This window comes from Pseudorca crassidens, chromosome 7 (genome assembly GCF_039906515.1).
Source record: "Pseudorca crassidens isolate mPseCra1 chromosome 7, mPseCra1.hap1, whole genome shotgun sequence".
Taxonomy (NCBI): Eukaryota; Metazoa; Chordata; class Mammalia; order Artiodactyla; family Delphinidae; genus Pseudorca; species Pseudorca crassidens.
This window is the reverse complement of record NC_090302.1, coordinates 5,827,060-5,851,572: the sequence shown is the minus strand read 5'-3', so window position 1 is coordinate 5,851,572 and position 24,513 is coordinate 5,827,060. Positions and strand designations below refer to the sequence as shown.

Sequence of the window (24,513 nt, the reverse complement as noted above, 5' to 3'; positions counted from 1 at the left end):
TTTGGGCCTCCGTTTACCATTTCCCCGTCTGTAAAATGAGAGAGTTGGACCAATGCCTCCTCCCCTTCAGCTCTGACATCAAGCTTGGAAAGAGGAAGTTTCCTGCCCCTGCTCGCCACTCTCCGACCCGAGGAGGCCAAGACTGGCTTCTCAGCCCGGAAAGCATCTCCGAGCTGTGCGGGATCCCGGGAGGTTCCGCCCTTGTTCTGTCCCAAGTTTCCCCAAGCTCCGGCCGTGGGCGCCCTCTGGTGTCGCCTTTCCCACCTTGCAGTCATTTACTAGAATTCCTGTAGGGCGTTTTGTAAAATAAACTATTATAATATTAATGAAAAGTACAAAATGTATAGAATTTTCAAAAACTTGTGTTCTACTTCCAGAAAATGGTCACTTTAACTTTGTAAATATTTATCTAAAATGATATTTACGAAACTGTGATATATATTATTTGATTGTATATGTACAACTGTAAATACATTTGTACCTCTCTTGTATTCTAAAATAAAAATTACTTGGAACATTTATCACTTAGCATCTGAATGGATTGACGCTTTTGTCTGCATGAAAAGGAAATATGGAAAAGGAAAAATGTCTAGAAGTTGGAGAGGGGGCAGGAAGAGTTGTTCCACTTACTGTTTTTTTGTTTGTTTGTTTGCGGTACACAGGCCTCTCACTGTTGTGGCCTCTCCCGTTGCAGAGCACAGGCTCCGGACGCGCAGGCTCAGCGGCCATGGCTCACGGGCCCAGCTGCTCCGCGGCATGTGGGATCTTCCCGGACCGGGGCACGAACCCGCGTCCCCTGCATCGGCAAGCGGACTCTCAACCACTGCGCCACCAGGGAAGCCCCACTTACTGGTTTTGAAAGTCACCCTTGGCACAGCTGGGTGTCAGCTCCCAGAGAGATGACCACAGCACAGAGCAATCAGAAATCCCCCAAGGGGCTGGCAGATTCCTCGTGGTTTCCAGCTGACTCTCAAATATCAGTGTCTTGCTTTGTTACTGCCCCAAATCTTTACTTAATTTTTTTTTTTTTCATTTTCATGGACAACTTGAGGAATCCAAGCAGCCAGTGTGGGTGGACCACGATGGGCGCCACGTGCACTCCCAAAGCCTAGAATTTCCAAATGCTCTGGGCACCCATTTCCAGACCCTCCTTGAGGAAGACCAAAGAGCAAGGAGGCCATCAATGTAGGGCCAGGCCCTGGCTCTCCTCTCCAGGACCTCCTGACCAGGAGGAGGTGTACAAACTGGGAAGTGTGAGTTCTCACCTGTGCTCCGGCATGTAAGGCTGTGAGGCTGTCACCCTTCCAACCCACTGACATCCCTCAGGCACACCTCTCTGTGCACCGTCATCTAGCTGTACACACACACACACACACACACACACACACACAGCGGAAGACACTGGAATTCACACTTGTACACACAGACCATCCCCATTTGGAGCTTCAGGTATTCCCAAAGACCGCATACTTTGGGGGACTGGTCTTGCACCCTGGCAGATGGGGGCACAGGCAGAGATGTACACTTGATGTGTTCACTGGTAGGTCCCATCTAGGGTCTGGGGTTTCCTCCTTGGGCTAGTGGGGGATGTTACCCTTGGTACTGCCCCTCCTCCCATTACAAATCTTGCCTCTCCTTTGATTCTTCACCATGAGGCTTCAGATGCCTCTGGTGGCCCCTGGCCTTACCCTTCTCTCAGTGCAGTGCAGGTGTCAGACTTCAGAGAAGTCAGTGGGGCCCTTGATCAAAAATCTAAATCGCTCTCTGTAGGTAATTCTGTGAAGTTTCAGCTACAGTTCACAGGGCCGCAGCGCGGGCTCCAGAACCCACCTGGTGGCAGCAGGCTGTAATTGCAGACGAAAGTGCACGCGCTCTGCTGGCTGCTGACCTGTTTCTCCTCCAGCGGTGTGCTGGCGCTGGAGATGCTAGGATGAGCAGATAGGAATCATCATTCTGAAGAATTGCACGCTGGTGGGAGGCCTGGTACTCAAAGCCTAATCTACCTTGCTCCCATTCCCAGAAGAGGCTTCGGGCCCCTTTCCCAAGAGTGCACGCCCCCTCCTCCCCACAAAGGCATGCAAACACAGCCACAGTCATTTTGGGGTTTAGAGATTTACATGCGTGCATTCCAGGAATCCTCCCCGTGAACCCATGAGCTTGGTACTCTTTTTTCTTGTTTCTCCCCCATGCTCTATTAAAGTCCATTTGAAGTATGAGAAAACTGTGGCAGAGAGGAAGTCATTTGCCCGTGTCACTCTGCCAGTGAGTGGCAGAGCAGGTTTCACCATGGCAACTGACCTTAGAAGCGATGCTCATGACCAGCAGGCCACACCACCGCCCAGTCAGCCTGCAGATTCGGCCAGAAGGGCTTGCTGCGTATGCCATAGGGATGCAGTGTAGACCAGCACTGTAAATTGTCCTTGTATATTTCAAGCTTGCAAAACTCACTTATTCATTCTCGTAGGTTTTTGGGGTAGATTCCTTAGGACTTCTATGTACATGATCATGTTGTCTGTGAATAAAGGCAGTTTTATTTCTTCCTTTTCAATCAAGATGCCTTTTTTATTGCATGGTTCAGGACCTCCAGGTGTAGAGGATTCTAGATAGAGGCCACTGGTCTGTGTTTGAAACCCTGCTCGGCCGTTCACTAGCTGTGTGACCTCGGGCAAGTCAATTAATGGCTCTGTGTCTCAAGTTCCTCAAATGAAAAATGGGGTGATACTTAGCTCCTCAGGACACTGTGAGGATTAGATGGGATAATATAAATTAATGAATAAAGTACATGGCTCAGTATCTGGCACGTAGTAAGTGCTCAATAAATGGGAGCTGTTGTTAGCATATGGATGCCTTTGGTGGGTAAGAAGGGTTGTAGCTGCTTCTATCGCCTACCTCACTGGACATCCCCCAGAGGGCATCTAAGGCAGCTGTCCATCTCCTCTTCTCCTGCCCTTTCCTATAGCCATTATCCTCAGATCTCTTGAAGCGGAAGAACAGATATCCTAAGCTTTCAGCTTCCTTCCCACCTTGAATCTGGTCTGCTGGGATGTGTGGCCGCGAGGGGTGGGAAAGGTTATGGCTGGTAGCTGGTTAGCACCCATCCTGACTGCTTCCTACAACATGGCTGCCTCAGGGAAGTCAGACTTCGCGCATGTTGTCTCAGGGCTTCAGGGGCAGGTGTTTGCAGGAGAACCAGGTGGAAGCTGCATGATCTATTCTGACCAGTCCTCGGAGTCCCATAGAGGCACTTCTGACATGCGCTAGCTATCAAAGCAGTCACAAGCCTGCCCAGATGCAAGACGAGGAGGCTCTGACTGCACTTCTTAATTGAAGACTCAGCAAAAATTCTGTGACCATGTATAAAAACTGCCGCAGATATCAAGGCTATTTCTATGTTTTCAGGAGAAGGTAATACTCTGATGAGGGTCCTTGGGCAGAAATCTTTGTGCACATCTCTGAATAGAAATTTTCTGAAGAAAAAAAAAAGGGACTTCCCTGGTGGTCCAGTGGTTAGGACTCCATGCTTCCACAGCCAGGGGCATGGGTTCAATCTCCAGTCAGGGAACTAAGATCCCACAAGCCACGTGGCACGACCAAAAAAAAAAAGAGAAAACTTCTGCAGTTACTTTTACCATTTCATGGAACACAAGGTGAAGCCAGTGGGTAGATCAGGATCGGGCAAGAGCGCAGGGCCAGAGCGTTCCTGCTGCCTGTTTTCACACTTTTCAAGATTTCCTTGTTGTTTACTTTCACTTGAAGTTCATCTGTCCCTCTCAACCCGCTCCCCAGTGTCAGTAGTTCCTTTCCTTCAAGGCTCACTCATCTGCCACTGCTGTCAGGAGGCCTTTTCTGTCCTCCCCGCCCCCCACCCCCCAAACCTGAGCTCCTGACCGAGCACCTTGATGCCTGGGGCAGGAAATGCTCCAGAAATGCTTGCCGAATAAGTTTATTCATTCGTTCCACAAACATTTATTGAGTGCTGTTCTAAGGGTGCCCGGGATGTGTTTTAATCAAGTATGGTAAGACATGCAAACATGGAAATGACTGTCCTGAAGGGAGAAGTTCAGCATACTTAAGATTGCCTAGAAACAGGAGGCACGGCGCACCACGCAGAGCCCATGGGGAAGCACACGGGGGGCCGATCAGAAGGCAGCGGGAATGAGGAGAAAATGTGGGAAAGAGCCTTTGCTGGGGTTTCCAAAAGGAAGGACCAGGGGAAGCAGGGGAAGCAGGTTTAGGATTGGCTGGTTTGAATAATCTCAGTAGGCTCTGAGGCACAGGGCCTGTCCCTAGTTGTCTGGTACAGGGCCCTGGGGGGGTTAGGGCAGGCGCATAGGGGTCCAGAGTCTGAGAGCCCCGTAAAAGAGGTGGTGGAGGGCATGGGCTCTGGACTGATTGGTTTGCATTCAAAAGGCACACTCCTGGGCCAGTTGTTTACCATTTCTAGGGATCAGCTAACCCTGGAAGGGGCAGTCCTTCCAGGCTCTGGGAAGCCCCAAAATGTCCAAACATCAGACTACCATGGAAGATATGGTTAATAAAAGAGCCTACTCTGTACCCAGACAGTGCTAGGGACTGGACAGTGAACAAGAAGTCTGGGCATTTGCAGGGCTTATACCCTGTGGGGAAGATACATGGTGAGTAAATATATGTCATTTTTTCGACAAATGTTTTACGGTTGCCCTCTAGGTACCAGATGAACAAAATAGATAACGGCCCTATTCTCAGAGTATTCCCATTCTAGTGGAGGAAGACTGCAATAAACAAACAAACAAACAAAAAGAAAATTCAGTGACAAGAAATAAAACAGGATCAAGTGGTAAAAGAGGGACTGAGGATTATTCCAGATAAGGTAGTCAGGGAAGGGCTCTCTGAGGAGGTGATATCTGAGCGGAGATCTAAGTGAGGAAGAGCAGCCAGCTACACAAAGACTGGGAGAAGAGCATTCCATGCAGAGAGCACCGAAAGCACGCAGGTCCTGGGGCCAGCGCCTCTGGCTGCAGCGTCTGTTGTGAGTAATAGAGCAGATTAGGTCAGAGATGGGCAGGGCCAGGGAAATGCGAGTTTGGATTTCATTCTTGTGTACAGGGAAGCTGCCAGAAGTGTTCTAAGCAAGGAAGTGGTTTAATCTGATCTGTTTTTATTTATTTATTTATTTATGAGTATCCTAAAAGACTTATTTATTAATTTTTATTCTTTTCCATGATGGTTTATTACAGGATATTGAATGTAGTTCCCTGTGCTATACAGCGGGACCTTGTCGTTTATCCATTCTATATATAATTGCATCTGGGGATTGCATCTGCTAATCCCCAAATCTCAACCCATCCTTCTCCTACTCTCCCCCTCCCCTTTGGCAACCACAAGTCTGTTCTCTATGTCTGTGGGTTTCTTCCTGTTCCGTAGATAAGTTCAGCTCCCTCTGGCTGCTGTATGGACATTGGGTGGTAGGAAGGGCAAACACAGAATTAGGGAGCTGAGTTAGGTGGTGATGCCCAGGTGAGAGATGACATTGATCGGCTTGGGGAGATGGCCCTGGACATGCACAGATGGGGAGGTAGAAGGATATGGGAAGAAGTGGTGAATGTTAGACCTGATCAGCAATTAAAATCACACTGGGAGGGGCTTCCCTGGTGGCGCAGTGGTTGGGAGTCCGCCTGCCGATGCAGGGGACACGGGTTTGTGCCCCGGTCCGGGAAGATTCCACATGCCGCGGAGCGGCTGGGCCCGTGAGCCATGGCCGCTGAGCCTGCACGTCCGGAGCCTGTGCTCCGCAACGGGACAGGCCACAGCAGTGAGACCGCAAAAAAAAAAAAAAAAAAAATCACACTGGGTGTTAAGACACCCTCACAGACTTGTGGACCCCACTTTGCAGAGCCCCAGTGCCTAAATCTGGGCTCAGGAATCTGTATTTCTAACAAGCCCCTTAAGGATGTGCACTCAGTGGCCCCAAACGTCCATCGAGGATGGACGTCCAACGTCGAGGATGGACGTTCAAGATGGGTTGAGTATAAGGAGTTCGTAACGTAATATTTGTGAAGCATCCAGCCAAGGACCCGTCCCTCAGGACGTGCGGGCTCTAGGATAGAGCAGGTGCAGTCTGAAGGAACATGGCCCGGCTACCAACTGCTGTATGAATTCTAGTCCTTTTTGGGCCTCGGTTTCCTCCTCTTTAAAAAGGTACCTACAGGGGACTGAATGTTTATGTCCCCCCCCAAGTTCACATACTGAAATCCTAACCCCAAGGTGATGGTAGTAGGAGGTGGGACCTTTGGGAGGTGATTAGGTCATGAGGGTGGAGCCTCCATGAATTGGATTAGTGCCTTATAAAAGAGACCCCAGAGAGTCCCCAGCCCCACCCACCATGTGGGGACACAGGGAGAAGACAGCTATCTGAACCAGGAAGTGAGCTCTCACCAGACACTGAATCCGCCACTACACAAAGACAGATCCAGAATCCCAACGTTGTGACAAGCTCCCTAAATGTAAGTGCTGTGAGAATGGGAGGGGTTCACGTTATGTCCATCCCTCCTGGAAACTGAATGATGTCAAGACTATACCCCAGCCTTGGTCTAGGGGCACTCCCAGGCCTAGCTGCCTAGCGGACGGAGCTATGCTGGTTCAAAGGACAGCACCGCCCTCTTCTGGCTGAGGCCAGACTCCACATATGGGCCCTTCTCATGCTTTCTTGGCTCTAGCCCCTTCCTCCAGGCAAGGAGGAGGGCAAGTGTCTGGCCTGTCCACTTACCCATGACCTGTGGGGCATTAGAATTTATATCATTGACTGTCTCACAGGGTTGGCTTTCTTGACAAGTGTAGTTTGTGAGCCGTGCTTAGGTGAAAGAAATGCTGTCCTTTTGAAGATTTATCAATCTGTTGGTCTGTTGGACCGTCAGGAGGCAGCAGACCTGATTTACTGGGCTCAGTGTGTGGTGCTGACACAAGTTACTTCATTGAATCCCCTTTAGAGTCTCTGTGCATGAAGAATTATCATCTCCAGTTCCCTGAGGTTGAAACTCAGTCTGTTGTGGATGCTATAAACCATGCAGGGGAAAGGTGAGGGAGAGGGTAGTGGGAAGCAGGGAGAGAAATGAGGGAAATGCTCCTGGCCCATAGATAAAGCCACACATCCATCTATCTGTTCATCACGGAACCCTTAGAACAGCTCCTGGCTCAATTCACTGTATGAGTAAATACAAGTGAAGATCTTCGTATCATGTGTGCAGTTGTCCTCCCTGCGAAATACACCCTTCTGGCAAGGTTTGAACGTCTTAGATGGTTCTTTGTTCTTTCAGAAGAAATACTAGGGAAATCAGCTCACTTAAGAAAGAATGGAAACAGCACCTGGAGCGTTGTTTGGGGTTGTAGGTGATAGTTGGTGCTGAACCAGCGCCCACGAGGCAGCAGTATGTAGAACACAGGGACCACTAGTAACAGTATGAAAAGGGGCTCTTCTCTCTGTCCAAATGGTGTTTTCTGTATATCCCCCCTCCTGATCCTCTGGGCAATCTCATGCCCAAAAATTTAGATTTTTTTTTTTTAAGATAAGGACTTCTTAAAAATTAATTAATTTATTTGTGGCCGCGTTGGGTCTTCGTTTAAAGATAAGGACTTTTAAAAAATTAATTAATTTATTTATTTTTGACCTTGTTGGGTCTTCGTTGCTGCCCGCGGGCTTTCTCTAATTGCAACAAGCTTCATTGTTGTGCATGGGCTTCTCCTTGCGGCGGCTTCTCTTTGTTGTGGAGCACAGGCTCTAGGTTCACGGGCTTCAGTAATTGCAACACACGGGCTCAGTAGTTGTGACACATGGGCTTGTGACGTTGACTGTCTCACAGTCAATGCTCTGCGGCATGTGGGATCTTCCAGGACGAGGGCTCAAACCTGCGTCCCCCTGCATTAGGCAGGTGGATTCTTAACCACTGTACCACTAGGGAAGTCCTCCCAAAATTAGATTTTAGCAGCTTAGAGTTGGAAGGAAACTCTGAGGCCCATTTCTCAATTATCTCTAACACTGTGAAACAATAACTGGGATGATGAGTACAAGAGAGTTTTGGTGAAAAGTCAATACATCATACAACTTGAGATTTTTATTACTCCACAAAGGCAGCCTTGCCAATAATAAAAATGGCAACTCGACTCCTTCCTTCCCTTCATGTTAACCTAATGGTTTACAATAGTCAATATGGCAGCCAGACCGTGAGTTCCCATTGGCCGCTCCTCTGAGGCCCCTCCCTTCCCCGCCCCTAAGAGCGAAGGACGGGAATTGCGGAGGCGGATATTGCGAGTCCGAGTCGGGCTGCGCCTGCGCAGGTTATTAGCGTCAAGATGGCGATGGAGATGAGGCTTCCCGTCGCTCGCAAGCCTCTTAGCGAGAGCCTGGGCCGTGAGACGAAAAAACACCTGGTAGTGCCGGGGGACACGATCACCACGGACACAGGCTTCATGCGGTACGTGGGGACGTGGGGGACTCTGGGCCACAAGGGGCGGCTACATTGCTCTCCACGTGAAACCCGGGCCTGTGCTCTCTTGCATCTAAGTTCCCGTGGTACCCGGGACACATTTGCTGAGCATCTCGGTCGCCTAGGTTTCTAGGCTTCGGACTTCTTACTCCCTGCATCTTGTGTGTCCTTGTCTGCATTTGCCCCAGTCTCCCGAAACCTTCCTCTCTTGACCTTTGGTGGCCGCGACTCGTGGGTCCTCTGCCTGAGGCCCAGATCCTGAGCCTTCCTCGTTGAGGACTTGGAAAACTGGGGTGGGTTAGGAGCTGGGGCCTCTTAACAGTTTTCGGCGGGGAGACGGTGGGCGTTTTTGACTTGGGCCCCTTATCCCTCCGCGTCGTCTCCTAGCCAGGGGTTACGGTTTTGGAACGAGTCATTGTTTGGGCTTAGGGCGTACAAATACATTGTTATATGCACTCAAATACCCGCCTTTGAAACTGAGGGCAGTACCGTATGTGGTCGTTAAGAGGGCAGGCTCTTGAGTTGGACAGCTGGAGTTCGAGTCCTGCTGCCATCACAAATATTATTGGCTGTACTGTCTCTCCGAGGTCAGTTTCCTCATCCGTAAACTAGTGATAATAACATTAACTATTCGATAAGGCTGTGAGGATTAAATTAGGTAATGATTACGAAAAGAAGCAAAACTCACCGTTCTGTCACCATCATAGAGAAATACTAGTGGTTATCTCAGCCTTTTTTTGGGGGGAGGGGGTACACTTGTACATACAGGAGAGGTACAGCATTTATACTGTTGCCCTTTAATCTCTTAGTTTGGGGTTGTTGGATCCCAGGAAATCTTAAGATTCAGTCCTTTATTCATGCATTCAGTATGTGTGTGCTTGGGGTACAACAGTGAACAAAGTGGAAATCAATGTCCTGGTGAAGTTTATTTTCTCTTTGGGAGAGACAGATAACAATAAGCACAACAAGCAACATTATTCAGAATGTTTGGCGATAAATGCAATAGAAAAAATTAAAAGCCATGCAGGGTGAGTGGAGCGTAGTTGGGATATGGTAGTGGTGGCAGCAGCAGGGTGGGTGACTATTATAAATGAGATAGTCGAGGAAGGCCTGGTGGAGAAAGTGACATTTGAATAGACTTGAGCAGAATGAGGGAGATGTCCATGTAGCTGTCTAAAGAAGGAGTGTTTTAGGAAGAGATGGCAACCAGGGCAAAAGCCTGCCTTTAAGGCAGGAGGAGTCTGTTAGGTTTGAGGAACACATTGGTCTTGATGCGAGAGGTCACCTCAAGTGTTACCCTGGTATTCTTTGTATCTTCCTGTTGCAACAGGGGCCATGGGACCTATATGGGGGAAGAGAAGCTCATTGCATCTGTGGCTGGCTCTGTGGAGAGAGTAAACAAGTTGGTCTGCGTGAAAGCTTTGAAAACCAGGTGAGAACAAAAGGTGTGTATTCTCTTGTGGCATCCAAGTTGCACAGCCAGGTCTTTTCTGCCACGACATACCCTCCATCCCCATCCCGGCCTGCTGTACCATTCTGTAGGTCTGGGATTTTGGGAACATGGCTATAGGAAGGGTATAGATGGCTACAGGTAAGCGCGGGCTTCAGAAGTTTCCCTATGTTTCCTGACCTTTCCAAACTTTGGTTCCCTCCTCTGCAAAATGAGACCTAGCATGACTTACCCTGTAGGATTTTCATTGGAATTCATTGAAACAGTGCATGTAAAGTACTTACACAGAGCCTCCTACCTAGAAGGGCTCAATGAAGGTTAGCCCCAGAATGTAAGCCAGTGGGGTAGGAGCAGACGCAGACAGAGAGGTGAGGTGGGCAGTCTGTCTGCCTTGTAGCCACAGTAAACGTTTTCGACTTCCACTTTGTGTAATCTAGGAAGCCACTGGAGGAGGTGGAGCAGAGGAGGGACATGATCTGACTTCTGTTTTAATAAAATCACTCTGGCTGCTGTGGGTGGCCGGGGAGGTGGGGGGATAGGGACAGGGTTAGGGAGACAGATTAATGTACTGTTTTGAGTATGTTTTGTGTTCTGAGTGTTTTTTTAATCATGAAAATTTGTTGGACTTTATATTCTTTGGCATTTTGTATATATAGGACCATGTCTGTGAGAAGAGATATTCTTCCTTTCCAATTTGGATGCCTTTTATTTTCTGCCTATATTGTAAAGTTAGAGGTAGTAGGATCTGCTGCTGGACTTGCCCTGGAGCATGAGAGAGAGAGAGACAGAGAGCGAGAGATTGAGAGAGATCGAGGGTTCCTCCAAGGATTGTGGCTTGAGCAGCTGGAGGGGTGGAGTTGCCATTTCCTGAGCTCGTGACAACTGGGAGAGTTTCAGTTTGCTATGGGGGAGTGAAGGGGGCTGCTGGAAAGCTTTGTTGTAGGTGTGTTACTTTTGCAAATTCCTATTAGTCACGTAAATGGAGGTGCTGGGTAGCCAGCAGTTGACTAGACTCTGGAATTGAGGGGAGTGGTATACTCATCAGTGGTATTTAAAGCCATTAGGCTGGATGAGCTCACCAAGTGAGTATGGGCTGAAAAGAGAAGAGGTCCAGGGACTGCGCCTTCGACATGGGACACGTCGTCATTAGAATTGGGATGAGGAACTAGCAGAGGGGCCTGAGATAGGCAGCCAGTGGGTGGGGGTACAGGGAGCAGGCTGGTTTGGGCGGCGTCCTGTCTCATTTTCCTTTCTCCTCCTCTGGCTGACGCAGAACCCATCTGTGTTCCAGAGCCCACCAGAAAAGATTCCATGCTTATCATTTTCTTTTTATTTATTGTTTTAAGTTTTTGGCCACACCCCATGGCACGTGGGGTCTTAGTTCCCCGACCAGGGATTGAACCCGCACCTCCTGCATCGGAAGGCAGAGTCTTAACCACTGGACCGCAGGGAAGTCCCTCATTTTCATGTAATTAACAAAATAGGGGTTTCAGGCTTGATGAACTGTTTGCAATAAATGGTTTAAGAATAGTTAGTTAATGGAGACTTTATACATACAGGATGTTTGACGTTATCAGTTCCTGAGAATAAGTCCAAACGGCATAACTATGTGAATTGACTAAATGTGGTGCCTCATCAAGGCCTCCACCCCTGTCTAACTGAAATCTCAGATGGTAACTTGGTCTTGTAATGAAGCCTTTTCACTGATGGAGGGCCTTCTGTTTCATCTTTCAGGTACAATGGTGAAGTGGGAGACATTGTAGTGGGGAGAATCACAGAGGTAAAGTCTATCTGATTGGTTTTTACAAAGCAAAAGCAGGCTGGTGATCTAACGAATGGCATAGTCATTCTACATGCATTTATGCGAACTAGGCATTCGTTGTGTTTGGCTCTCCTGGGACCTTTGATGTAAACAGTTCATTACGTTTGGAATTATTGGTCATTTACAGTGTGAGCTCTGGCCCCTGGCGTATGTGTCCAGGAGTGGGCTTTCTTTGTTTGTAGGTTCAACAGAAGAGGTGGAAGGTGGAGACCAACTCCAGGCTGGATTCAGTCTTGCTTCTCTCATCCATGAACCTTCCCGGAGGAGAGCTGGTAAGGGTCTGCGGCTGGGACTGTATAGTTTGCTGGCGAGAGCTCTGGGGTCCTTTGCTCCACCAGAGAATTTTGCTTTACCCTGAGGTTGCCACCTTTACTCCTGTTTGTCTGCTGTGAAGTTTGCTGCCTTGATGTACACATAGGCTTTTCACTTGGCCCAGGCCTCCCAACTTAGGCAGCAACCGGTATATGGTAGGATCTGGAATGTCCATGGGGAGCGATCCCAAAAGAGAGTTGAGAGAAGCTCTCAGATGCTTGGTGCTAATAATTTTCCTTCTCTGGGTGTATCAGCTTTGCTCAGTGAAAGTGTTCCTTGAAAAGTTGTGTTTAGATTAGCTTTCCATGAATTGAGTGGCATTTGATTATTCCAGACAACCACAGGACCTGAGCTGCCTCCTTTTATAAAACGCAGTGGTTCCGCTTTACCTTCAGGCCAGCATCTATCTATAGAGAGGCTCACTGTGCTAGGCTGTCTGGAGAATGCCAAGATCCAGGAGGCACGACTGAGTTCCTGAAAGAGCTTAGACTAGCAGGGGATATGAGATAACTGGTCTGAATACCCGGCAGCCCAAGAATAGACAGGCGTGTGATTGTACAAAAGGAGTGATTAAGTTCCTGGAGAGAAGCTCATAGGAAAGATGAGTGTTGGAGTTGACCTTGGAGGATGGGTAGAATTTTAACGATGAGTTCAGGGAATCTGAGATAAAGGGAAATGTGTGAGCAAAGATACAGTCACGCTGGAGGCAGTCTGGTTCTGCTGGAGCGTGGAGGGCCGCCACAGAAGGTAAGCGCGGAAAAGGCCTGGTCTAGATTGGGAGGGTTTTGAATATCACGTAAGGAGTTTGAATATCATTCAGAGGAAGGAGAAGAGGAGCCGTGGGAAGGTCTGTAAGACGGAAAGTAGTGGTTGTCACTTTGTCTTCCTTCAGTGGTATAGGTTACCTACTCTGGTGTGTGAACATTGTGGCTGCCTTCAGAGGAAGGAAGTGAAAGAGAAGAGACGGATGGAGAGAGATCTTCCTTTAGGATCTGACTTCCATAACGTGGCCATCTCTTTGTGTATTTCAGAGGAGAAGATCTGCAGAGGATGAGCTGGCGATGAGAGGTTTCTTGCAGGAAGGGGACCTTATCAGTGTATCCTGTACCTTGCATTCCAGCATCTTTATGTTTGCTGTGGAGCTGGTAATTGGGGCTTAAACTGTAGGTCTCCCACACGAGAAACATGGAATCCTGGCAGGGATCTGAGTCCTTGACTGAGTGTGAAGGGCTCTGCTACAGCCTTTCTCTGTCTCCTTAACCCAGCTGACCCTCCAGCTCTTGTTCAGACCTGCTGCCGCTCAGTCGTGTCTTTGGGTCTTGTAACTTACAGTGGCCCATGCTTTAAGCTAGCTCAAATTTTCTTAGCGATGTTAACTTTTTTTTTTTTTAATGAAACTATAAGAAAGATATGGTTTGGTAAAACTTTTGTTTCAGTTGCTTACACAAACACACATACATGTACTCTGAGTAAAATATGCTTCTTGCTGTGGGTTGTATAAAGAAAAGTTTGAAAGCCACTGATCTATATTTTTGTTTATTTATTTATTTATTTGAATTTTTGAATTTTATTTTTTTATACAGCAGGTTCTTATTAGTCATCCATTTTATACACATCAGTGTATACATGTCAATCCCAATCGCCCAATTCATCACACACACCCCTCACCCCCCCACCACTTTCCCCCCTTGGTGTCCATACGTTTGTTCTCTACATCCATGTCTCAATTTCTGCCCTGCAAACCGGTTCATCTGTACCATTTTTCTAGGTTCTACATATATGCGTTAATATATTTGTTTTTCTCTTTCTGACTTACTTCACTCTGTATGACAGTCTCTAGATCCATCCACGTCTCTACAAATGACCCAATTTCGTTCCTTTTTATAGCTGAGTAATGTTCCATTGTATAGATGTACCACATCTTCTTTATCCATTCACCTGTCAATGGACACTTAGGTTGCTTCCATGTCCTGGCTATTGTAAATAGTGCTGCAGTGAACATTGGGGTGCACATGTCTTTTTGAATTATGTTTTTCTTTGGGTATATGCCCAGTAGTGGGATTGCTGGGTCATATGGTAATTCTATTTTTAGTTTTTCCATACTGTTCTCTATAGTGGCTGTATCAATTTACATTCCCACCAACAGTGCAAGAGGGTTCCCTTTTCTGCACACTCTCTCCAGCATTTGTTGTTTGTAGATTTTCTGATGATGCCCATTCTAACTGGTGTGAGGTGATACCTCATTGTAGTTTTGATTTGCATTTCTCTAATAATTAGTGATGTTGAGCAGCTTTTCATGTGCTTCTTGGCCATCTCTATGTCTTCTTTGGAGAAATGTCTATTGAGGTCTCTTCTGCCCACTTTTGGATTGGGTTGTTCGTTTTTTTAATACTGGGCTGCATGAGCTGTTTATATATTTTGCAGATTAATCCTTTATCCATTGATTCGTTTGCAAATATTTTCTCCCATTCTGACAGTTGTCTTTTCGTCTTGTTTGTAGTTTCCTTTACTGTGCAAAAGCTTTTAAGTTTCATTAGGTCCCATTTGTTTATTTTTGTTTTTATTTCCATTACTCTAGGAGGTGGATCAAAAAAGATCTTGCTGTGATTATGTCAGAGAGTGTTCTTCCGGGCTTCCCTGGTGGCGCAGTGGTTGAGAGTCCGCCTGCCAGTGCAGGGGACGCGGGTTCGTGCCTCGGTCCGAGAGGATCCCACGTGCCGCGGAGCGGCTGGGCCCGTGAGCCGTGGCTGCTGGGCCTGTGCGTCCGGAGCCTGTGCTCCGCAATGGGAGAGGCCACAACAGTGAGAGGCCCGCGTACCGCAAAAAAAAAAAAAAAAAAAAAAAAGAGTGTTCTTCCTATGTTTTCCTCTAAGAGTTTTATAGCGTCCGGTCTTACATTTAGGTCTTAATCCATTTTGAGTTTATTTTTGTGTATGGTGTTAGGGAGTGTTCTAATTTCATTCTTTTACATGTAGCTGTCCAGTTTTCCCAGCACCACTTATTGAAGAGACTGTCTTTTCTCCATTGTATATCCTTGCCTCCTTTGTCATAGATTAGTTGATCATAGGTGCGTGGGTTTATCTCTGGGCTTTCTATCCTGTTCCATTGATCTATATTTCTGTTTTTGTGCCAGTACCATATTGTCTTGATTACTGTAGCTTTGTAGTATAGTCTGAGGTCAGGGAGTCTGATTCCCCCAGCTCCGTATTTTTTCCCTCAAGACCGCTTTGGCTATTTGGGGTCTTTTGTGTCTCCATACAAATTTTAAGACTTTTTGTGCTAATTCTGTAAAAAATGCCATTGGTAATTTGATAGGGATTGCGTTGAATCTGTAGATTGCTTTGGGTAGTATAGTCATTTTCACAATATTGATTCTTCCAATCCAAGAACATGGTATATCTCTCTATCTGTTTGTATATCTTTAATCTCTTTTATCAGTGTCTTATACTTTTCTGCATACAGATCTTTTGTCTCCCTAGGTAGGTTTATTCCTAGGTATTTTATTCTTTTTGTTGCAGTGGTAAATGGGAGTGTTTCCTTAATTTCTCTCGCAGATTTTTCATCATTAGTGTATAGGAATGCAAGAGATTTCTGTGCATTAATTTTGTATCCTGCAGCTTTACCAAATTCATTGATTAGCTCTAGTAGTTTTCTGGTGGCATCTTTAGGATTCTCTATGTATAGTATCATGTCATCTGCAAACAGTGACAGTTTTTTTACTTCTTCTTTTCCAATTTGTATTCCTTTAATTTCTTTTTCTTCTCTGATTGTCGTGGCTGGGACTTCCAAAATTATGTTGAATAATAGTGGTAAGAGTGGACATCCTTGTCTTGTTCCTGATCTTAGAGGAAATGCTTTCAGTTTTCCACCATTGAGAATGATGTTTGCTGTGGGTTTGTTGTATATGGCCTTTATTATATTGTGGTAGGTTCCCTCTATGCCCACTTTCTGGAGAGTTTTTAATCATAAATGGGTGTTAAATTTTGTCGAAAGCTTTTTCTGCATCTGTTGAGATGGTCATATGGTTTTTCTTCAATTTGTTAATATGGTGTATCACATTGATTGATTCGTGTATATTGAAGAATCCTTGCATCCCTGGGATAAATCCCACTTGATCGTGGTGTATGATCCTTTTAATGTGTTGTTCGATTCTGTTTGCTAGTATTTTGTTGAGGATTTTTGCATCTATATTCATGAGTGATATTGGTCTGTAATTTTCTTTTTTTGTAGTATCTTTGTCTGGTTTTGCTATCTGGGTGATTGTGGCCTCATAAAATGAGTTTGGGAGTGTTCCTTCCTCTGCAATTTTTTTGGAAGAGTTTGGGAAGGATGGGTGTAAGCTCTTTTGTAAATGTTTGATAGGATTCACCTGTGAAGCCATCTGGTCCTGGACTTTTGTTTATTGAAAGATTTTTAATCACAGTTTCAATTTCATTACTTGTGATTGATCTGTTCATATTTTCTTTTTCTTCCTGGTTCAGTCTTGGAAGGCTATACCTTTCTAAGAATTTGTCCATTTCTTCCAGGATGTCCATTTTACTGGCATAGAGTTGCTTGTAGTAGTCTCTTAGGATGCTTTGTATTTCTGCGGTGTCTGTTGTAACTTCTCCTTTTTCATTTCTAATTTTATTGATTTGAGTCCTCTCCCTCTTTTTCTTGATGAGTCTGGCTAATGGTTTACCAATTTTGTTTATCTTCTCAAAGAACCAGCTTTTAGTTTTATTGATCTTTGCTATTGTTTTCTTTGTTTCTATTTCATTTATTTCTGCTCTGATCTTTATGATTTCTTTCCTTCTGCTAACTTTGGGTTTTGTTTGTTCTTCTTTCTCTAGATTCTTTAGGTGTAAGGTTAGATTGTTTATTTGAGATTTTGCTTGTTTCTTGAGGTAGGATTGTATTGCTATAAACTTCCCTCTTAGAACGGCTTTTGCTGCATCCCATAGGTTTTGGATTGTCGTGTTTTCATTGTCATTTGTCTCTAGGTATGTTTTGATTTCCTCTTTGATTTCTTCAGTGATCTCTTGGTTATTTAGTAACGTATTGTTTAGCCTTCATGTGTTTGTGTTTTTTACGTTTTTTTCCCTGTAATTCATTTCTAATCTTATAGCGTTGTGGTCGGAGAAGATGCTTGATACGATTTCAATTTTCTTAAATTTACTGAGGCTTGATTTGTGACCCAAGATGTGATCTATCCTGGAGAATGTTCCGTGCGCACTTGAGAAGAAAGTGTAATCTGCTGTTTATGGATGGAATGTCCTATAAATATCAATTAAATCTATCTGGTCCATTGTGTCATTTAAATCTTATGTTTCCTTATTAATTTTCTGTCTGGATGATCTGTCCATTGGTGTAATTGAGGTGTTAAAGTCCCCTAGTATTATTGTACTACTGTCAATTTCCTCTTTTATTGCTGTTAGTACTTGCCTTATGTATTGAGGTGCTCTTATGTTGGGTGCATAAATATTTACAATTGTTACATCTTCTTCTTGGATTGATCCCTTGATCATTATGTAGTGTCCTTCCTTGTCTCTTGTAACATTCTTTATTTTAAAGTCTATTTTATCTGATATGAGTATTGCTACTCCAGGTTTCTTTTGATTTCCAGTTGCATGGAATATCTTTTTCCATCCCCTCACTTTCAGTCTGTATGTGTCCCTAGGTCTGAAGTGGGTCTCTTGTAGACAGCATATATATGGGTCTTGTTTTTGTATCCATTGAGCAAGCCTGTGTCTTTTGGTTGGAGCATTTAATCCATTCACGTTTAAGGTAATTATCGATATGTATGTTCCTATGACCATTTTCTTAATTGTTTTGGGTTTGTTTTTGTAGGTCCTTTTCTTCTCTTGTGTTTCCCACTTAGAGAAGTTCCTTTACCATTTGTTGTAGAGCTGGTTTGGTGGTGCTGAATTCTCTTAGCTTTGATTTCTCCAACGAATCTGAGTGAGATCCTTGCTGGGTAGAGTAATCTTGGTTGTAGGTTCTTCCCTTTCACCACTTTAACTATGTCATGTCATTCCCTCTGGCTTGTAGAGTTTCTGCTGAGAAATCAGCTGTTAACCTTATGGGAGTTCCCTTGTATGTCATTTGTCATTTTTCCCTTGCTGCTTTCAAGAATTTTTCTTTGTCTTTAATTTTTGCCAATTTGATTACTGTGTGTCTTGGTGTGTTTCTCTTTGGGTTTATCCTGCCTGGGACTCTCTGCGCTTTCTGGACTTCGGTGGCTATTTCCTTTCCCATGTTAGGGAAGTTTTCGACTATAATCTCCTCAAATATTTTCTCGGGTCCTTTCTCTCTCTCTTCTCCTTCTGGGACCCCTATAATGTGAATGTTGGTGCGTTTAATGTTGTCCCAGAGGTCTCTTAGGCTGTCTTCATTTCTTTTCATTCTTTTTTCTTTATTCTGTTCCACAGAAGTGAATTCCACCACTCTATCTTCCAGGTCACTTATCTGTTCTTCTGCCTCAGTCATTCTGCTATTGATTCCTTCTAGTGTATTTTTCATTTCAGTTATTGTATAGTTCATCTCTGTTTGTTCTTTAATTCTTCTAGGTCTTTGTTAAACATTTCTTACATCTTCTCAATCTTTGCCTCCATTCTTTTTCCAAGGTCCTGGATCATCTTCACTATCATTATTCTGAATTCTTTTTCTGGAAGGTTGCCTATCTCCACTTCATTTAATTGTTTTTCTGGGGTTTTATCTTGTTCCTTAATCTGGTACATTGCCCTCTGCCTTTTCAACTTGTCTGTCTTTCTGTGAGTGTGGTTTTTGTTCCACAGGCTGCAGGATTGTAGTTCTTCTTGCTTCTGCTGTCTGCCCTCTGGTGGATGAGGCTATCTCGATCTGCTAGTGTTGGAGGGTCTCCTGCAGAGGCGGGGGGTGGCTGTGTCTCACCGTGAGGACAAGGACGCTGGCAGCAGAAGTCCTGGGAAGTACTCCTTGGTGTGAGCCCTCCCAGAGCCCGCCATTAACCCCAGCCGCGATGTTAACTTTTATCTGAGGGAGTAGAAAAGGTGGTGTTCATGTCAGAGTATTCATGACAGCCAAGGGGGAGAGGTTAGGTCACAGCAGTGTGACCTCCGGGTCCGTCTGCGACTTTGGGCGGGACTCTTGGCCATTAGAGGAAAGGATGGAGGGGGGAACCAGGGACGCAGGTGACGTGCAAGTGTTTGTTCCTTCATCACCTGGCCAGGCTGAGGTCCAGGCAGTGTTCTCCGATGGAGCTGTCTCTCTGCACACGAGGAGTCTCAAATACGGGAAAGTAAGTTGGGCTCTGGCTCTTCTCATTTGCTGACTGGGACTTCAGATCCATTTCCCAATCCCCAGTGCTCTCTGGAATGCTGACCTAAAGCCTCCCAGAAGTCAAGCCTTAACAGGCTGGCATCCTCCACACTGATTCACACAGTGAGGGCCGGTAGCATCATGAAGGATGACGACTCTAACCCTTTTTCTGCGGAGACTGTTCTGGCAGAAGAGCCCCTATGACCCTGGGCCCTGGGCCCTGCGGCCCTGCTGTCTCTGCTCTCTCCCAAGGGGCATGGCAGCTTCGCATTGCATTTGTGCTGAGAACAAAGGGAGGTCATGGACTGATGAAGTAGGATGGCCTCAGCCCTTAGACACGTGTCCAGTCAATAAAATGGATATTATTGTTGGGAAAGATGGGCTTGTCTCTTGAGCCTCTAAATGAAATTGTACCGCTTTTCTAATATAAGGTGACAGCGTGGAGGCTCTTTGTTTTTTTAATGATAGCATACTTCCCAAAACAAATTATGATTTATCAGTCTCTTGCCTTTCTCTGGGTGAACGTTCTCATTTTCTGGGTGGAACAAAAACCTCTCTCCTCAGTGGAGTGGCTACAGCCAATCACGCTCACGTCCCTGAAGCAGGAGAGGACACAGCTGCACTGCACGTGCGGACCCTCGTGGGCCCGGGTCCTGTAATAGACGCCCCCTCAGCGGGATGTGGGGCTTGAGCTCACCTGCCGGGACCAGGGATGGATTGGCACCCAGCCCTAGGCCAGTCACCTTGTCCAATGGCGTATCTCGTGGGCAGGATGGGTGGTTGAGGTAAAGGTGGAACAGAATAGTGCTCCTTGACCCACAGGAGGCTCGAGCCCACGTCCTCATTGGCTCCAGCTTCTAACAGCTGTGGCACCAGCCCTGGATTAGAATGTGAAGACGACTGCAAAGGAAAATAAATGGTAGAGAAGAGAAGAGATGGAAAGTTACCTTCTGTTGGGATATGTAAACAGCTTAATGCATCCGGCAGTGTTCTGTGTATTTACTGTGTATGTGCATGTAGGGGCGGTTATCAACAGGAAGGACCCTGATTCCAGTCTAACTAGGACACATCCTGTACTCTGCTTTTAAGTTGCCTCACTGATGATCCTACAGTGACTTAATTTACGATATACTTCTTTAGCTAGGTCAGGGCGTTTTGGTTCAGGTCTCCCCCTCCCTGGTGAAACGGCAGAAGACTCACTTCCATGACTTGCCATGCGGTGCCTCAGTGATTCTGGGCAACAACGGCTTCGTCTGGATCTACCCAACACCTGAGCACAAAGAAGAGGATGCAGGGGGCTTCACTGCAAACCTGGAGGCGAGTAAACGCCATTGCCACTGTTGGGATGGAGTGGCACTTAGTCGGTGCTGTGCTTCTGTGGCAGGTGGGGACGCTCTCTATCTGCCGCATTGCTATAGTTTGAGTTGGTTTGAATTTCCATCGAAACATTGTGTCGCCCTCTCTTGTTCTGAAGAGATGAAATCAGCGCCTGGTTTGATGTTTCTCGGCAGAGATGGCAAAGTTGCAGGGTAGTAGCCTAAGAGCCACTGAAGCAGCCGTCCTTTTTAATCTCTCTTGGAGCTAGCAGTTGGATTGGTTTGGAGTCCCAGAGTGATGCTGCCTCAGTTATAAATGATCCCCGGGATTTGCTGTAACCATTTGCTTCTTTTGGTCCTAATTCTATTTCCCTCCCCTTCCCCTTGGCATTCCCTGGTAGCCTGTCTCCCTTGCTGATCGAGAGGTGATCTCCCGGCTTCGGAACTGCATCGTCTCGCTGGCAACTCAGAGAATGATGCTGTATGATACCAGTATCCTGTATTGCTATGAAGCGTCCCTTCCACATCAGGTACTGTCCCCGGGGCTTCCCTTTTCCTTGTTGATCTGTGAGCAGCCTTAAGTGTCATCTGCTCCATGTTTCCTCAGACAGCAAGCATGTCTCCCACATACCTTAACCATGTCCATCGGTGTGAACTGATCTGGTGGACAGCCTTGTTGAGTGTCTGGAGAGCTTTCGCAAGATGTTAGTAATATTCTCAATGTCTAACATCAGTGTAAGGATTTGTGGGCGTTTGGAGGTGCCAGGTGAGGCTAATTTACAACAGCAACCCCCTGGACTTCATCTTGCCCATCCCAAGTTTTAGCTGTCTTTCTAGTGACTGCCAGAGTAACATCTTTGTTCTTGTCAGCTATATCTCATAGAACCTTGCTGATTTATTAAGCTGGTTCTAGCAGATCATATCTTGCAAATACTTAGCCTCTGATACACGAAAGGAAAACAGAAGGTTCATGTTAACCATGCTTGGTTTCTGCATTTGGATTGGCTTGATGGTGTGCTTAGAACAAGTACCTTTTTTCCTTTCTTTTTCAGATCAAAGACATCTTAAAGCCAGAAATAATGGAGGAAATTGTGATGGAAACACGCCAGAGGCTTTTAGAACAGGAGGGATAAGGAGAGACAGGACTGTGTGTACCTGACCGGAGCAGTCCTTGAAAGTGAACAGTTTGCTTGGTGGTCCCCACGTGCAGCTCAGTGAAGACCTGGGGAGCTCATCACTTTACCTGCAAGGGGCTGCCTCCACCCTGAAGACCTGCTTTCTCCTGTTTTAAGGCAAAGCCTGGGGGAAGGTGAACAGCACTGCCGGCCCTTTGGGTTGCCCACAGAGTTTTGGGGTAGTTTCAGGCCTTAAAAGCACTCAGTGTTCCAGCCGAGTGGACTCCTATCCTGGAATAATACAAGGAATCTTTTGTCCTGTACTTACCATCAACCGTCACCAGGCACAATGCCCCATGAAATTGCCTGTATAGAAAACATGGCCTCCCTGACCCCCAAACTGTCTGCTTTGGCCTCCATTCCCACCTCTCCTACAGTGCGAGTACAGCACTGAAGAATATAGTTGGTAAAGTTAACCCAAGAATCAAATGGAAGAATAAAGCAACCAAGCAGCCTTTTGCTTGGTTGGAATCTTATTTCCCATTGCATGTTCCTCCTAGTGATAGATGCGAGTATATTCCCGCCAGGTTGCCTTAATCTGTCCTGCCTTCAAGGATGATTTGTAAGAAGTTGAATTATTGATAAAAGAGAATGAATGTTTTGGGTGCTCTGATAAACATGAAAACAAAGTAAGAAAAATGGAGATGGGAAAAGAAAAGGTGTTTTTCCTCCTACAGTTGAAGGAGTAACACATTAACTTTTCAATAATTCAGGGTTAAAAGGTAAAAACAAGATGTTTTAGTTCTCAGTGGGAAGGGCTAGAATGTCTGTGCATTGTTTTTCGGATGACTATCTAAAAATGATGCCCTGATTTGGGTTTTGGGGAAACATTCTTTTAAAGTCAGTATATGAGAGTGCTATTTGGTGAACTATTTTTTTATATTTATAAATGTGGCATCACTGTTTCTGTTCTTGTGTTCTGTGTAATACGTGGGAACTGAGTACAGTTGAAGGAAGGCTTGGGAGATAGGAACTCTTCTGACAGAGACCTAACTACTCGAGTCACCTAGTAAAATTTAAACCTAGGACAGTTTCAGGAGTAAGGTGGAGCATTTGACAGTTTTGAAATATAGCTCAGCTCTTTCTTGTTAAATTGTATGTCTTTTCTTTATAACATTATTCAGACAAATTTTATCTTTTTTTTTTCCCCTATCCCAAGTGTATCACCTGTTTTGAGGAGTTTGCAGACAACTGAATACTGTATAGGCTATGTTGCAACTTTGGATTTGCTCCCTTGTTGTTTCTGAAACACATTCCAGGTTGTGTGCCCCTTAAGAGAAGGCAATGGGGAAGGATGGGAGCCTGCATCCCTGGTTTGGGTTGGTTTTGACCAGGACATATGGAGGTTCGTTGAAAGTTTATCTTTCTCACTTGGTCTCCCAAGCTGCCAGCCCCTGCTGTTCATTCAGTATATTCTGAATAGTGATTACCTACTAAGTGGAAATATATAAAGGTCTGAAAGCACCTTTTGGTGATTATCCACTTTCTGTAGCCCACTAGAGGGTGCCCTTGTTAAGTGTAATTCCAGTAGGTGTTTTTTTTTTTTTTAAAAAAAAGCTGAAGTTTTTACACGGGTACTGAATCCCTGTAGCAACTTGTGGGTTGCTTTGCTTTATAAACATGAGGACAAAATTAGACTGAACTGAATCACTTTTAATAGAATATGTGAGCTTAAAGGGATTTATTCAAATTTGGCAACATTTATTTACTTCTGACTGTCAGGCATTTGCTGGGCTCAGGATTCTAGTTTTAAGTCCTTGAGCGTATCATTCTACAGTGTTATACCGTGCATCTGTGGAAGGAAATATTACAGTCTGGGCTTGGGGTTCACCTAAAACTAGTGCCGTTGGCTTCTACCCAGAGTTTAGGAAGCATAGTCTCAATCTTTGTGGGAAACAAGATCCCATTTGATCTTCATGATAACCTTGTAAAGTTTGATATGACCCCCATTTATAAATGAAAGCCATTCACAGAATTAAAGTGACTTCATTAAAGCTCATTAGCAACTATGAATCTGTAGGTTTAAGCTCTAGAGAGGCGTCATAAAGCAGCCCTTTAGAGAATGGGTTGGACTGATTGTGAAAGGTTATGGGGTCCAGAAATATTATTTCCAGCATTGAGACCAATACTTTGGATTTTACTCATTTTACTTATTGCCTGTCCGTCCCATGTCTGCTCTGGGAGGACAAGGATGAATCCGTTTGTGTCCCCCGCTCAATTTTATCCCAGCACCCAGGACAGTGGTACACAGGGGCTCCACAATGCTTGTGAATGAATTATTAGTTTAAGAAGTGTGGGTTAGTAAGAGTTCTGATTTGATTGCTCAATTTTAAGCTAAACTAGAGAGAAGAATGAAGATGTGTAGGAAATGATTAAAGCATTAATAGGAATAAAAAGCCAAATTCAAAGAGAAAGATTAGGGTGATGACCAGGATAAGAATGGGTGAGTTAAAGGGCTTCCCTGGTGGCGCAGTGGTTGAGGGTCTGCCTGCCGATGCAGGGGACGCAGGTTCGTGCCCCGGTCCAGGAAGATCCCACATGCCGCGGAGCGGCTGGGCCCGTGAGCCATGGCCGCTGAGCTTGCGCGTCCGGAGCCTGTGCTCTGTAGCGGGAGAGGCCGCAACGGTGAGAGGCCCGCGTACCGCAAAAAAAAAGAAAAAAAAAAAAAGGGGGTGAGTTAAAGGGAACAAAGTTGTTGAAG

General features: G+C 45.7%; 1 protein-coding gene across 1 annotated transcript; it reads left to right on the top strand.

Annotated features, from left to right (window-relative positions):
- Positions 1-8,288: 8,288 nt before the first annotated feature.
- On the top strand, positions 8,289-22,717 carry EXOSC2 (exosome component 2). Its single transcript, XM_067742943.1, has 9 exons — positions 8,289-8,447; positions 9,790-9,891; positions 11,644-11,689; positions 11,914-12,003; positions 13,075-13,140; positions 19,233-19,301; positions 20,462-20,638; positions 21,039-21,167; positions 21,690-22,717. Exons 1-9 carry the CDS (start codon positions 8,326-8,328, stop codon positions 21,768-21,770), a joined length of 882 nt encoding a protein of 293 aa, XP_067599044.1. The 5' UTR covers positions 8,289-8,325; the 3' UTR covers positions 21,771-22,717.
- The last annotated feature ends 1,796 nt before the right edge of the window (positions 22,718-24,513 follow it).

Bases quoted from the DNA above. Each gene is read 5' to 3' on its own strand.
- EXOSC2 (XM_067742943.1), top strand. From the start codon at position 8,326: ATGGCGATGGAGATGAGGCTTCCCGTCGCTCGCAAGCCTCTTAGCGAG. The intron at 9,892-11,643 runs GTGAGAACAAAA...TTCATCTTTCAG, and splicing joins GTGAAAGCTTTGAAAACCAG to GTACAATGGTGAAGTGGGAG. The intron at 21,168-21,689 runs GTACTGTCCCCG...TTTCTTTTTCAG, and splicing joins AAGCGTCCCTTCCACATCAG to ATCAAAGACATCTTAAAGCC.